At 37.3% G+C, this 15,113-nt stretch overlaps 1 protein-coding gene across 1 annotated transcript; it reads left to right on the top strand.

Moving 5' to 3' along the window:
• The first annotated feature begins 9,693 nt into the window (after window positions 1–9,693).
• On the top strand, window positions 9,694–10,089 carry LOC141632476 (putative mitochondrial protein AtMg00860). The gene has a single exon (XM_074445022.1). The coding sequence runs from the start codon at window positions 9,694–9,696 to the stop codon at window positions 10,087–10,089; it is 396 nt and encodes a 131-aa protein (XP_074301123.1).
• Window positions 10,090–15,113: the final 5,024 nt, after the last annotated feature.

Raw genomic sequence — 15,113 nt, 5'->3', positions numbered from 1 at the left:
AGTTACTTGTAGTGAGTCGTATTCTTAATAATGTCTAGTATTGTTTGGTTGTGTGAGTCTTGGTCCTATCGGACACTAGGGGTGAGCCATAGGCCCTCTAGTTGCGATATGATCATCGTCCTACCAGGAGGTTGGAGTCTAGGATGTAGTCTTGTGTTTGGTATCTCGGACATGCTTTCAAGGTAGCCTCTGAGTCGGATACTCCGTCTACACTTTGTGTTGGTCTTACACTTGTGAGTCATATTCTTGTAGAAATGCCATAATACCATCATATGTGCTTGACATGCATTTACGCCCTACTTGTGTTGTTCTGGCAAGAACGGGTTTGGCCTACTTGTGATGTTCTGGCAAGTATGGTTTTGGGCCACTTGTGATGTGCTGGCAAGTGAGTCTTATCTTAGTCTTTCCGCCACTTTCGTGCTATTCTGGCGATTGGGGTACTCGGTCTCCATGAGTAGTCGAGTCTTGGGTGCGTGATGTGCTAGCGCACGTCGAATCGGGATGTACACCCAAGAATCTGCAGATTTAGACTAGGACTGTATCATTATCGTAGTCCTACCCGAGGAAATTATAGTCTAAGAGTAGTAAATGTCTTGCATTATTTGGATGGTTACTTTGGTCATATCTCCTTGAAATACGTGCTCGTGGCTAAGTGGTCGTGTCTGTTTCCTTGTCTTTCTTCTCCATTCATTTTATTGTTGCTTATGCCTTACTTACTTATTTATTCCATCATTTCTTTTATCCTTGTTGGTTTAAACACGTATGATCCCATGTTTAGTTATAAGTCGATTCACTCATAACTTATCTAATATCATTATTTGTTCATGTTCTTTGTTATGTTCGTTTTGACATAATGTGGCTGAGAGAACCCTGAGTTACTCCCCACTGACTGTGGCTTTCATGTTTACATGAATGACAGGTTTGTGAAGATGCATTTGTGGGGTTTAGACGTGTGAGCTAGCGAGCACCTTGGACTAGTAGTCGGTTTAGTAGAATTGCTTAGACTCACCTTTTATCATTTGTCATTCGAGGGATATATTTTCCCTCACCTTGACTACCACGTTTGTATAATTTAAATATTTATTTCCGCATTCTCTAGTTATGTTTTAGGTTTTAATGAACCCGCGCTTTAAACTTTAAAAGTTTCAAAAAAATTCCTAATTTCCGCTTGAATTTATAAGCTATATTTTCCGCGTTATAGCGGGGTTCTGATTGGTATCGAGCCTTTGTTGCTCCCGACGCACACACGTGTACCCCAAATTTAAACTTGAATTTGACCTTGAATAATGAATGAGAGATGGGTAGACTTAAGGACCAAAGGTGGTAGTCTGTAGTGTGTTTACTCTTTGTTAGGTTCTAACATGTTTGTTCATTGTCATTAAATAATTGTTGTGCTCTTTGATCAATGACCGTGAACTTACCTATGTGGAGATCAAGACTTGGTGCCTAGTGCCAGAAACTGAAGGTTTGTTCAACCTTTGAAGAATGCTTCTTATTCCTCGAAGATATTCCTCCTTCTTTGTGTTCCTTGCCTTATTCTTTACCTCTTGGTGCCTATCTTTCTTTTAAACTCTTTTTTTCCCTTGGAAGCTACTCTTGTACCCTCCTAACTTGTCCTTTGTTCCTTGCTTGTCCTCCTTTGACACCTTTTAGATAGTTCTCTTTCTTTTGTGGGATGTTAATCTTGGTTGGATACTTTGGCTTTGTGGAGTTTGTTTGTATTTGACCCATAACCTTGGTTTAGGGGTTGTGATTTTAGAAGGACTTAGGTAGTGTGATGAGACATACTTAGTGATTCTTATACCTAGTTCCTTGATAAAGTGAGTTTAATTTATTGGTGGATTCTGTGTGTTAAGTGCGAGTTGCATATGATACTAAGGTTATAGAACTTGGCTTTGTTGTTTATGTTTGAGATTTTAAAGCTTAGTAGGTTGAGCGTTGTTACCTTAGGAGTAAACATGGAGTAATGTTTATGATTTTAGTTTGGAAAGAGATACCTTTAGGATGTTGATAGCCATACATAGATTGTTGTTGCCTTTTGACGTTTGTCGGGTATGAGTATAGCCTTGTTATAGTTTTAACCTTGTTTTATGGAAGTCGTTGTGAATGTTTAGTGATTAGGAATTGTTGAATCACAAGTGTGGTGAAGTACTTTGTTTCATAGATTAGCTTAGATGTAAAGTAGCGTAAGTTATCTTGAGGAATCCTTGTAGGTAATGTGGTTGTAAGATTGATTTTATTAGGAACTTTTAGGAACCGTTTAGGATGATGTTGTTATTTGAGTTTTGAGCATCCGACGTTTCCTTGTTGTCTAATTTCCCTTTTTCTTTGACCATAAGCGTTACCGTTCATACCTCTCTTCCTCACTTCGTGGTGCTCCTTCTTTAAATTTGATGATGGTAACCTATAAAACTTTATCTTTGGCATCGTTGTTGGCCTTACCTCGACTCTCGCCCCTTATTAATGACTCTTGTATCTTTCCATCCAACTTAGCATTTGTATCTCCCTCTCTTATAATACCCTTTTGAAGGCACTTCCCTTTTTCCTTTGTGAGATGTTCACCTTGGTCGAGTTTTGTTTTGAGGAAAGCGTTTTGTTTTGAATCCCAACCTCTGTGATGAGCGGTTAAGTTCTTGGAAGGTGAGTTGGCGTACCTGGGTATTTTAGAGTTTAGATGCTTAATTTGAAATAAGTGTGATTTAACTAAACAATCGATTGCGTAAAGTTTGAATTATATGTGAGACTAGAGCTTTGAAGTTGTGGTTGACGTTATGGAACATACATGGATTTGAGAGGGTAATTGGGAGAGAACTACCTTGTGAGTAATTCCCTATCTTCTAAAATAATAGACTAGCAAACTAAGTTTTCCCAACAAAATTACATCTTTTTAAATAAGAAAATTATTGACACTTAAGTGTGTTAACTCTATAAGAAATTGGTAATTATAATGTATTTTGGTATATTTTATCTTTCCATTAAAGTTTCCGTTTTCATCAAATTAAATCTTTTTATCAAGTCGTATAATTTCCAGTTACCTCTAAATTATAATATTTTGATTATAATACAAATAATATGAATGAAATTTTATTGCTAAAACTTTTGTTGATGCCATTATTGGGAAATGACTTTACTCATACTACTTGTAAACCAAACTATAAACCGTTTATATTATGAAGGACTTTCATGAGCATGAGCCACCTTAATTGAGTACCGTAGAGCCTCTTCTAGCGACTTAGAGGAGTTGTTGGATTATTAGTTGGTGTAAGTGAGTAAATTTGAATACTACTCAAGGTATGAGATGAGAGTGAGACTAAGTTGCGTTATAGGAGAGTCTTAGCGCTTGTTTTGGAAGTCATAAGAGGTAATGGTATAGTTGACACCAATTGTTAAGTGGTGAATATGGTTTCACCTTGTGGTATTAGAGTATAGAGATATAAAGTGATGATGAAGTGTTGTTACAACTAAAGCCTTGAATTCTTGAGAGCTTGATGGTAAGTAATGTCCAAAGATGTGGAATTTGAAAGAAACACTTTGGGGAATGTTGATAACCATAAATAGTTTGAGGATAAGACTTAAAATTTGTTGAATTGGTTCCTAGGAGTTTTGAGTTGAGAGAAATTTAGTATAGAGAAGTCTTTAATGATCCCGTGGTTTCGAAACTTTGAAGTTGTTGGAGTATTTGAGGTAATGAAATGATGTTTCAATTAAGTGTAATTTTGCCTTTGGGAATCCGTTGTGGGAGAAATAATAGAGAGACTTGTTGACTTGACAATTTTCGATGAGGGTGCAACTTTTTCTAATGTGTTTGTGGTAGTTCTAAGCTCCATATTTTTCTTCTCTGCCTTGACCGTAAGCCCTACCGTTTGTGCCCCCTCTTACGCTTTTCCCTGTGCTTCTCCTTTGGACTTGAAGCTAGTGACTCATAAACTCTATACCCTTTATCCTCCTCGTTGACTTTTTCCTCAGATTCCTACCCGTAGAAGTTCGACTTAGTCTTTTGGTCTGTTGGGTTTGAACACCGTTATCGTACTTAATGATTATGATGCCTAACTTGTTTTCCATCTTGTGCAACTTCAACCCGTTTTAAGTTACCCGTTTGAAATTCTCTGTTTAAATCTCACATTACTATTGCAAAACTTTACTCATTTTAACGGTTTGGAAACGAAAGTTCGCTTTTAATTTGTCACGTCTTTAGAAACTTTGAAGTGGATTATCTTTTTAATTTATTTTAACTTTTGATCGGATGTTAGGACTTGTTGTTAGAGACGTCTTATAACGGGTTCTACGCTTATCGACGTACGATTTTGTCCTTTACCTTGTCTTCGATTTGGAATGATGATGTTCTTGAATGCGCAACGAGAACTCTCCCGTTCCTTTGACGAGAAACTTGGGCTTTTAGAAAATTCTTTATGAGACCTTTTTAAGAAACACTAAATTTTTATGGCATAAAATCTTGTAAATGTTTTGGATGGTCGACTTTGAAATATCTGACTACAACTTTGGTCTTACTTTTTCAACTTCCAACTTTCAAGGACGAAACTTTTTAAAAGGTGGGATGATTGTAACACCCATGAATTTTCCGTGTTGGCATTTATAATTTAATTAGCCTTTTTATTATTTTCCGTTTCTATAAAAATGCGGCTTTACATGTAAAATAATATTAATGTTAATAAAAAAAATTTATCTGTCTTAAGTTTGTAGTAGGTCCGTGTTGTATTTTAGGGTAAAATCAACTTAAAACGATAGTTTGAGCCTAAGATAACTTTGGGCCTTCATCCTACTCTTTTCCCTCCACCCATATAATAGCTTAAACCCTATCTTCTCCCTCCACCATTCATTTTTCAGCAACAAACACACAACTACAACACCATTGTTACACAACTTCCACCTCTTTCACTAAAATGGCCATAAAACCTTCGTTTCTTATCGGTTTTCAACGATTTTCGCGCCTATCTCTTCCTCTCCTCGCCCTCCATCTTCCTAGGTAAGAAAGATCTTGACTTTCCCTCACCCTTTCTGCTGGCCGTGACTTTTGTGGCACAATTTTTGAGGTCTTACTTGGGAACCCGGATCTTGAGCTTCCTTTTGGGCAACCGGCATGGTTTTGAGTCGGAATCTTACATTTTGAAGAAATAATGAGGTAACGGTGATGGGTTACTCGGTATTATGTCATTTTTATGTTTATATGTTATGTTTTGTTGTTATAAGCTAGTAATTGTGATCCTTATGAGATTATATGTGTAGTTGGTTAAGATGGACTTATACAAGGTTTTACTTGCTTAGATTGAGTAAAGATGGTATCTTTGGCTTTCTTATGAGATGGGTAATTAGATGTGGTTGGTTTTATATGTCACTAGTATCATTACTTGCTTAAAGTTTCAGTTTTGAGACGGTCCCATTTAGCTTGCTAAAGTTGCATTTTTGAGACTATTTTGGGTGACCTGTGTTGGCCTGGAACCCGTCGTTATCGGTTATTTATACTTTGTCCAAGTAACATATAAATGATAAATAAAACGTTTATTCATTACCGCTCATTATATTTTATAGATTGGGTTCACTATAATTTATATGAGGAATTTACATACTTCTTTTGAGCTTGTTATGTTTTAAATGTTGGACTTCACATGATTACATGGTTGGACTTTGCATGATCAACTTGATGGATTTCCTGTGACTTCAAGTATTGGGTTTTTATGACTTGTTTGATGGGCTCATAAATGAGTCGCTTGAGTTGGTCACATTTATCCTGTAGATTTCACGTAACGTAAATTAGTCATTATCGCTTATTATATTGTATTTAACCAGCATGTTAAATTGTAAAATGGAATATTTATTAACATAATGCAATTATGAGATATTTATTATAAATAGTTACTTATAGTGCGTCGTATTCTTAATAATGTCTAGTATTGTTTGGTTGTGTGAGTCTTGGTCCTATCGGACACTAGGGGTGAGCCATAGGCCCTCTAGTTGCGATATGATCGTCGTCCTACCAGGAGGTTGGAGTCTAGGATGTAGTCTTGTGTGTGGTATCTCAGACATGCTTTCAAGGTAGCCTCTGAGTCGGATACTCCGTTTACACTTTGTGTTGGTCTTACACTTGTGAGTCATATTCTTGTAGAAATGTCATAATACTATCGTATGTGCTTGACATGCATTTACGCCCTACTTGTGTTGTTCTGGCAAGTATGGGTTTGGCCTACTTGTGCTGTTCTGGCAAGTGTGGTTTTGGGCCACTTGTGCTGTGCTGGCAAGTGAGTCTTATCTTAGTCTTTCCGCCACTTTCGTGCTGTTCTGGCAATTGGGGTACTCGGTTTCCATGAGTAGTCGTGTCTTGGGTGCGTGCTGTGCTGGCGCACGTCGAATCGAGATGTACACCCGAGAATCTGCAGATTTAGACTAGGACCGTATCATTATCGTAGTCCTACCCGGGGAAATTATAGTCTAAGAGTAGTAAATCTCTTGCATTATTTGGATGGTTACTTTGGTCATATCTCCTAAAAATACGTGCTCGTGGCTAAGTGGTCATGTCTGTTTCCTTGACTTTCTTCTCCATTCATTTTATTGTTGCTTATGCCTTACTTACTTGTTTATTCCATCATTTTTTTTATCCTTGTTGGTTTAAACACGTATGATCTCATGTTTAGTTATAAGTCGATTCACTCATAAATTATCTAATATGATTATTTGTTCATGTTCTTTGTTATGTTCGTTTTGATATAATGTGGTTGAGAGAACGCTAATTTACTCCCCACTGACTGTGGCTTTCATGTTTACATGAATGACAGGTTTGTGAAGATGCATTTGTGGGGTTTAGACGTGTGAGCTAGCAAGCACCTTGGACTAGTAGTCGGTTTAGTAGAATTGCTTAGACTCACCTTTTATCATTTGTCATTTGAGGGATATATTTTCCCTCACCTTGACTACCACGTTTGTATAATTTAAATATTTATTTCCGCATTCTCTAGTTATGTTTTAGGTTTTAATGAACCCGCGCTTTAAACTTTAAAAGTTTTAAAAAAATTCCTAATTTCCACTTGAATTTATAAGCTATATTTTCCGCGTTATAGCGGGGGTTCACATCTGTGTAAACAAGCTCTAGCTTTTTACTTGCCCTCCATGCTTGGCCCTTTGGAAACGGCAGGCGGTGTTGCTTTCCAAGTTGATAAGGCTCGCATAGTTCTTTAGTTGCTTTAATCATTGGAAAATCCCACACAACATTCTGCTTGTGTAAGTCGGCTAATGCGCGTAAGTTGAAATGTCCATACCTTCTATGCCATAGCCAGGTCTCAACGACGTGAGATCGATATGATGACTATTGGCCATACTTCCATTTCAAGGAGAAGCTTTTATTTTCCATGGCAACTTTAGCAATCTCCTTATTTCTGGGGTCATATATGGTGCAATGATTATTTGCAAAGACTAGTGAATAACCATTCTTGATCATTTGTGCCACACTTATAATATTTTCAGCAAGATCCGGAACAAGAAGCACATCTTTAATGTACTTCGTACCTCTCTTTGTTGAATTAATGATTGTACCTTTGCCCTACGATGTCAGAACTTTGCCATTCCCCATTCGTACCGGAGTTTGGACAGAAGTATCCAACTCGCTAAAGATGCTTGAGTCATTTGTCATGTGACTTTTACAACCACTGTAAATTAGCCACCTACTTTATTTGCTTGAAGTCTTTGCTTGACAGGCATAGAAGAGGTGCTCATTATTAACGATACTTGAATAATGAGCTTGGTCCTTGGACTCCATTTGTTTTTGTCTATAATCTTTTTGAATGTGCCCATATTTCTTACAATAGTGGCATTAGGGATTACTTTTGAAATAACAATTCTTTTCTGCATGATTATTCTTTCCACAAATGCCACAAGGAGGAAACTTACCCTTTGATTGTCACATTTGTTTATTGCCATCATCTTCACTTTTCTTCTTCCACCCTCCGGACCGCTTTTCTTTATGTGATGACTTGAAAGCATCCTCGGAAGAAGATTCTCCAATCTTGGATTTTTGATCATAGGCAAGTAAGGATCCAAGTAGCTCGATTACTGTGAGCTTTGAAAGATCCCTTGATTCTTCAATAACAATGACAATCATGTCGAACTTTTTGGTTAAAGTCGCGAGAATGTTTTGCACGATTCTCGTGTCGGTAATATCTTCACCATATATTTTCATTTGGTTAACTATCTCCGTTACTCTCGAAGTATAAGTTTGTATGTCTTCATTCTCCCTCATCTTCAAATTTTCGAAATCTTTCCTTAGGGTATTGAGACATATTGTTCTTATTCTTTCATCACCAAGGAATTCTTTTTGGAGTAAATTCCATGCTTCTTTTGCGGTAGATGCCCGCATTATTTTTGGAAAGATGGTCTCCGAAACTGCATTAAAGATGAAAGACAAGGCTTTGGCGTCCTTTATCTCATCCTCATTTACTTTCTTTAAGGATGCTTCGGTGGGTTGAACACCTTCTTGTTGCTTTTGGGGACCATTTTCCACAACCTCCCATAGTACATGTGATTTTAAGAGAGCCTTCATTTTAATGCACTAATAGTCGTAATTTTCTCCTCCAAAAATTGGAAGAATAGAAGATAGTGTGTTTAATGCGGAAGCCATAGTTTTATTTTGTTGTCCTAAGATCTTTAGAGCTCTTGATACCACTTGTTGGTGTATGGGGGATTATAGGAAGTAGAGTGGAGATTAGTTGTTGTTTGTTTAGTTGATTAGTTGAAGTTTATTTTGAAGGAATTAGTTTGTGTATTATTTGTTTGTGAAATTTTTAGGATATATGAAATGGGAGGGGAGGACCTCTATTTATAGCACTCCTCCTTCTCCTAGAACCCAAGAATTCTCTAGAATAGAGCATTCTAGAGTAACCTAGACTTGTAAGCCTCTAGGCTTCTTCTACACATACAAGATATCTCTAGAAGGTTCTAGGTAATTCTAGATAAACCTAGAACATAAATGACTCTTCTAGACTCTTCTAGAACATACTAATATGTACATGAATATTCTAGAACATTCTAGATGTTTCTACATTATTCTAGATATTGCAGAACCTTCTAGAAATCTCCAGAAAAGTCTCACAATTCAACAGGATTTTATTCTGTCACCATTTCAGCAGCAAAACCTGTTTCATATAGCATGAAACATGGGGATTAAACCCATCTTGGAATGAGCATAAAAATGGGCATGAACCCGTCTTTAACTAGCATGAAAATTCGTCGCAAGCTTGTTCTTTTGAACTCGGAATATGCTCCTTATGACTTGGAACATGTAAATGAACTTGGCAAGTCAAAATTTAGCTTCATTACTCGTAATTAGCTCCGCCTTACTCGGGACTCTTCTTAGCATAGGAAAAATGACGGATTACTACTACAATTCCTACAAAAGATATAAAACACAAGAAATACTACCTAACGCTCCATTAGCTCAAATAATCGCTCATAAGGGCGGATAAAATAATATAAAACCGAGCTAAATTAGGGGTGAAAGTATATATAAAATGCACCTATCAGTGCATGATGAGTATATTTTCAGACCTTGTTGAAAAAACTTTAGATATCTTCATGGATGACTTCACCATTTATAGGGACTCTTTTAACTCATGCTTGGACCACCTCACCACGGTCGTAACAAGATGCATTGACTCTCATTTAGTTTTAAACACCGAAAAATGCCATTTGATGGTAGAGAGTGACATTGTGTTGGAACATGTGGTATCCAAAAGAGGGATTGAAGTGGATAGGGTAAAGGTAGAGGTCATCAAAACCTTGCCCTACCCCAATAATACTCGAGATGTGAGGTCGTTTCTTGGTCATGCGGGTTTTTACCATCGCTTCATAAAAGATTTTTCGAAGACTGCTAACCTCATGCGTAAGTTGCTTCATAAGGATGCGGAATTTATATTTGATGAAGAGTGCAAGGTGGCATTTGACACTTTTAAGGATAAGCTAATCACCGCCCCCATTATTAAAGCTCCAAATTGGGAGCTCCCCCTTGAGATAATGACGGATGCTATTAACTATGCCATTGGGGCCGTTCTAGGCCAAAGGGAAGGGAAATCTTCTCACGTTATTTAATATGCTTCTTCATTGCTTAATGATGCCTAAAAGAATTACTCAACCATCGAAAAAGAGTTTTTGGCGGTGGTTTATGCTCTAGAGAAATTCCGTTCTTATATTTTGGGTGTCAAGGTGATTATCTACACCGATCACAAGGCAATAATACAACTTGTGGAGAAAAAGGACACGGAGCCAAGATTGATGAGATGGGTTCTCCTTTTTAGTGAATTTGACATAGAAGTGAGGGACAAGCAAAGAGTAACCAATGTGGTGGCCGACCACCTTAGTAGAATACACATTGATGAAGATCAAGCTTGAAGAATGGGTGTGGTGGATGGAAGCATACCTCATGAGTCTCTTTATGCTCTAATGACGGTTGAACCTTGGTATGATAACTTAGTCAACTTCATGGTGACCAAAAAGTCCCCCCCCCCCCCCCCAACCCTATCATCTAGCCAAAGGAGTAAGATAAAAGCAAATTCAAAGTACTATTTGTAAGATGATCCATACTTGTGGAAATTTTGCCAAGGTCAAGTCGTGAGAAGGTGTGTACCCGATCAATAAATCCCCTCCATACTCCGCTTTTGTCATGAGTATGCATGTAGGGGACATTTTGGTCCTCAAAGTACTGCGAGAAAAGTATTAAGGTGTGTTTGGTTCGCGCGTCGGTATAGGTTTGGAATCAGGAATCATACCCGGGAGGTATGGGTTTGGAACTTGATTCCTCATACCATGTGTTTGTTTCAATTTTGGGTGGAATGGGGTTGAACTTCATCAAAGTCCAAAAATTCGAAAATACAACAGTAAAAATAATTATTTTTGATATTGAAAAATCATGAAAATGAAGATTTGATCAAATAAATTTAAAAAAAAATTCATTTAAAATGTTCCATTTAAGTTTATTTCATGGTTTCTGGTTTTAGTTTTTGATACCCATGGGTATAAATCTCATACCCACCTCCCCCATTGGGTATGAGAAATCCATACGTCATGGGTTTGAGGTATGGGTATGAAACCTCTATTTTTGCCAAACAAACACCAAGTATGGGTTTGACTCATTCCAAACGCATACCTCATACCTTTATGAGTCGAAACAAACACCCCCTTAGAGATTTTATTGGCCAAGCTTGTTCCGAGATGCCCACTCCTTTGTGAAGAGTTGTGATAGGTGCCAACGGTGTGGTAACCTATCAAGAAGACAAGAGATGAAGCAACAACCTATGATCTTTTGTGAGATATTTGATGTATGGAGAATTGATTTCATGGGTCCTTTCTCAAATTCAAATGGATTTCTCTATATCTTACTAGCCGTCGATTATGTGTCCAAGTGGGTGGAATCAATTACCACTAGAAATGATGATCCAAAAACCGTCTCCACTTTCGTCCAAGGGCACATTTTTTCAAGGTTTGGATATCTAAGGGCTATTATAAGTGACTGGGGCACCCATTTGTGCAAACAGGTTATCCAAGGTCTACTCAAGAAATATGGAGTTGTGCATAAGATTTCCACCGCTTATCATCCTGAAGAGTCTATTGATCCAGAATACTCAAGAGGGGGGGGGTGAATTGAGGATTTAAAACTTTTTAAAACTTTTTCGAATGTGCGTATGTAATTGAATATTTAAAGTTTATTGGTTAAACTTTAACTAATCAACTAACTATAGTAAGCAAAATAAACGAAACAAACGAAAGAAGAAGAGACACACGGATTTTTGAAGTGGTTCAGTTTCACAAGTCGAAACCTACGTCCACTATTCTCGATTAATAAATTTAGTACCTTTCTACGGATTACAAATTTACTAACCCAACTCGTACAACTAACTCTAGCTGTAACTCAATGAGTACCGTTAAATACTCGAGTGACTAACTTACGCTAATAAGAAAGCACTAATGATTCCAACAAAGGTTCACGTTAATGAACAAGTTAAGAAATCAATCTAAGCACTATTATCTTATAACGATAAACGAAGAACAAGTATGCGAGTTTTATGACACACGACCTTTCAAAATTGCAAATCGGTTTTTCTGCTTAAAACACACGGTTTGCTTTTTAAATATGAAAACAATTTTTTGTGCTTGAGGTCTCTCTATTAGATGTTGTAAATAGCAAAGTATTTATAGGCAAGGAAGAGGTAGGCTACACGGTTTCTATACAAACCCTAATAGCCGAAATAATAAGATACAATTTACAAATTGTATCTTCTTATTATCTCTTCCCTAAAAGCCTAAAAAGATAATAAAGAATATTCTAAAAGATAGAATATAATCTTTATAAATATTATCTTTACTATAAATTTTAAGATTATGATAAGATTTCCTAAAACAAGAATATCTTTTACCATAAATAAATATATTAAGTAAGATATATAGGATATGTAAAGATCTTATTATAGAATAAAATCTTTACCTAATATCTCTTAGGTAACACGGCATATCACGGCTCATATGCTCGTGAATCATGCAAACCTTAATCTTAATATATAATTAGAATTTAGGTTTTAAAGAGAGGCTATATGAAAACCCTAATTAGTAGTAAAGTCCAACTCATAAGTTGATCCATCATAACCACCAACTAACGCTTACCATAAAACCGAACTCCTTACTAAACCGGCTTTATAAGATAAATACTTTCATTAAAACATTTAAGATAAACTTTAAACAATAATAAAACAATTTTCGAAATGTTTATTAGTCGTGTATAAAAACTCAAAGACTTCAATGTTATAGTAGAAGAGCTATAACATTGAGCTCTTTAACTAATAAAGTTATAGCTGCAAAGTTATAACTTTACTAATCAAGAACCTCATTCTTGATTACCATTATGAGATAATCACCTATACTATTCTAATCTTCAAGGAGATCTTCGAGTATAGGCTACGTCATCATCCAAGCTTGATAAATCTTTAGACGAACTTTGTCTTCACATGATACTTGAATGAATCTTAAATTTGTTTGATCTTGAACGAAGGCTTGAACTTTCTCATGCAATTGTCACAATCCTCTTTGTTGCTCGTAATAGGTTAGTTCTAAGATACTTAACAAACGATTACACGCAACGAGTATATAAAATATAAAACACTTTGACATCATCAAAACATAAACATATTAGCTATATGGTCCAACAAATTCCCCCTTTTTGATGATGGCAAGTCTCCTAAAATTGTGACTAAGTAAAACGTTCCCCCTCAATATAATACCGTCATCTTGATAATAAAGATAAACGCAAGATCAAGACAAATTTATCAAAACCGAAACTTTAAGGACTTTAAGAGACAATTGGTCTTGACAAGGAGCAAGCTTAGGTAGATGCTTACTATAGACGTTCTTTCCCCCTCTTGACATCATCGAAAAGTTAAGAACAAATCAAAAATGACTAGAATAATATAAGACGAGACAAGAGATAAAAAACGTCATAAGAAATAAGAATAACACGCAAAACTAGAAGCATCCAAAAGATAATTAGCATACAAACTAAGAATTAAACATGTTTAAAGCCAAAGTGGGCCGAATGAACACATGTCTAATAGAACACTTGGGCCATAACCTCAAGTGCATTGCCAAAATGGGCCGAATAAGAGTTTGTTTAACACACCATTAAGAAAAATAAAAAGAAAAGCTAATTAAGGTAAGGGCTAAAGAGGGTAGGACGAGAGAAAATCAGATGTTGCGGGTCTTATACGGGTTCACGTAGTCGGGTCTAGTACGGTGCTCCAAAGCATCCAGACGGTCAAACGAGCTTCGAACCAACTGTGAAAGAGTACCAACGCTCCTTTCAAAATTAAGCACCTTCAAAGAAAGAGCCTTTGTAGCTTCCAGCGTGAGAGCTTGATCACCCGCCATCCCTTTCTCGTGCATCACCAAAGCACCACCCTGACTCGTAAGGAAAGTGAGACGATCGCCGTGTGGGAACACTTCCCCACGAATAGCCTTCAACTCCCTTTCAAAACCCGCTAACCTCTTGTCTACATCCTCCATCCACGAGTACACTCGACTAGCATCCAAACCCGAGTCTAAGGACCGAGATGGTCCAACCCGTGACAATGCCGTAGCCAAACTAGTCGAATGCTCCTCGAATTTCTCCATTAATATACCCATAAATCCCTCCAACTTCGACTCCATAGCTCCTAAACCCGAATCCACCGGGGCTTTCTCAACATCCTTTGCAAGAATCAACTCGGGTCCATCAACAACAAGACCCATGAGCTTGATCAATTTGTCACACATACAATCCCGAGCACTACCACCGTAACTGTCAGGCCCTACCACTCTCTTAATTTCCAACAAACGGGATATCCACATACCATACGGCAAATCGATTGTAGTGCTCAACTTATCCTTAGTGACCGTAAGACTAGTCTGAATGATACGATGCAAAACAACACTACCCAAATTCACCTTCTGACCTTCCAACCAAGAATAAACCATTATTGCTTCATAACTTGACACCTTATCACGGCCTCCTCTCCTCGGCACCACTGTGTTCCACAAAAAATTTAAGAGGAACTTGATCTTAGCCGAGAGAGTTCGAACCACGATATTGACACCCTCCGTCATCTCCTCAAAATACTTCTTTACTAACAACTCCGTCTCACTCACAACATTAGACCACTCAAGACTCGGATTTAATTCGATTCCTTCATCGGGAACCGAAAAAGCAGAGCAAAAATCCGAAACAGAGACTGTAACAGCAACTCCATTAAAAACCGCATGCAAGACACCTTTCTTGATTGACACACTAGCAAAGAATTGTACCACCTCAACCGGGTATATAGGACCCGAAAACTGACTAATCTAACTCCACCCTTGAAAATCAAGAAAATTTACAAAGAAAGCAAGAGCGGGTACACTAACCAACCAAGATTTCGGATAGTACTGACCACCATGAATGGAATACCTCAAAACTCGATTAACTAAGATGCTTTCATCATGAGTAAGCCGAACACGATTCAACCCTTCCTTTGTCACGGCTTTCGAAGCATCCTTAAGCAGAGTACGAGCAACACCATTCTGAACTATCACCTCGGGTTCCTCCACAATAGCTT

The sequence above is a fragment of the Silene latifolia genome, chromosome Y (genome assembly GCF_048544455.1).
Source record: "Silene latifolia isolate original U9 population chromosome Y, ASM4854445v1, whole genome shotgun sequence".
NCBI classification, from domain to species: Eukaryota; Viridiplantae; Streptophyta; class Magnoliopsida; order Caryophyllales; family Caryophyllaceae; genus Silene; species Silene latifolia.
The sequence above is the reverse complement of the archived record's forward strand: the minus strand, read 5'-3'. Positions and strand labels throughout refer to the sequence as shown.

What these genes read in the sequence shown, in the direction of transcription:
- LOC141632476 (XM_074445022.1), top strand. Translation starts at nt 9,694, where the DNA reads ATGGTAGAGAGTGACATTGTGTTGGAACATGTGGTATCCAAAAGAGGG.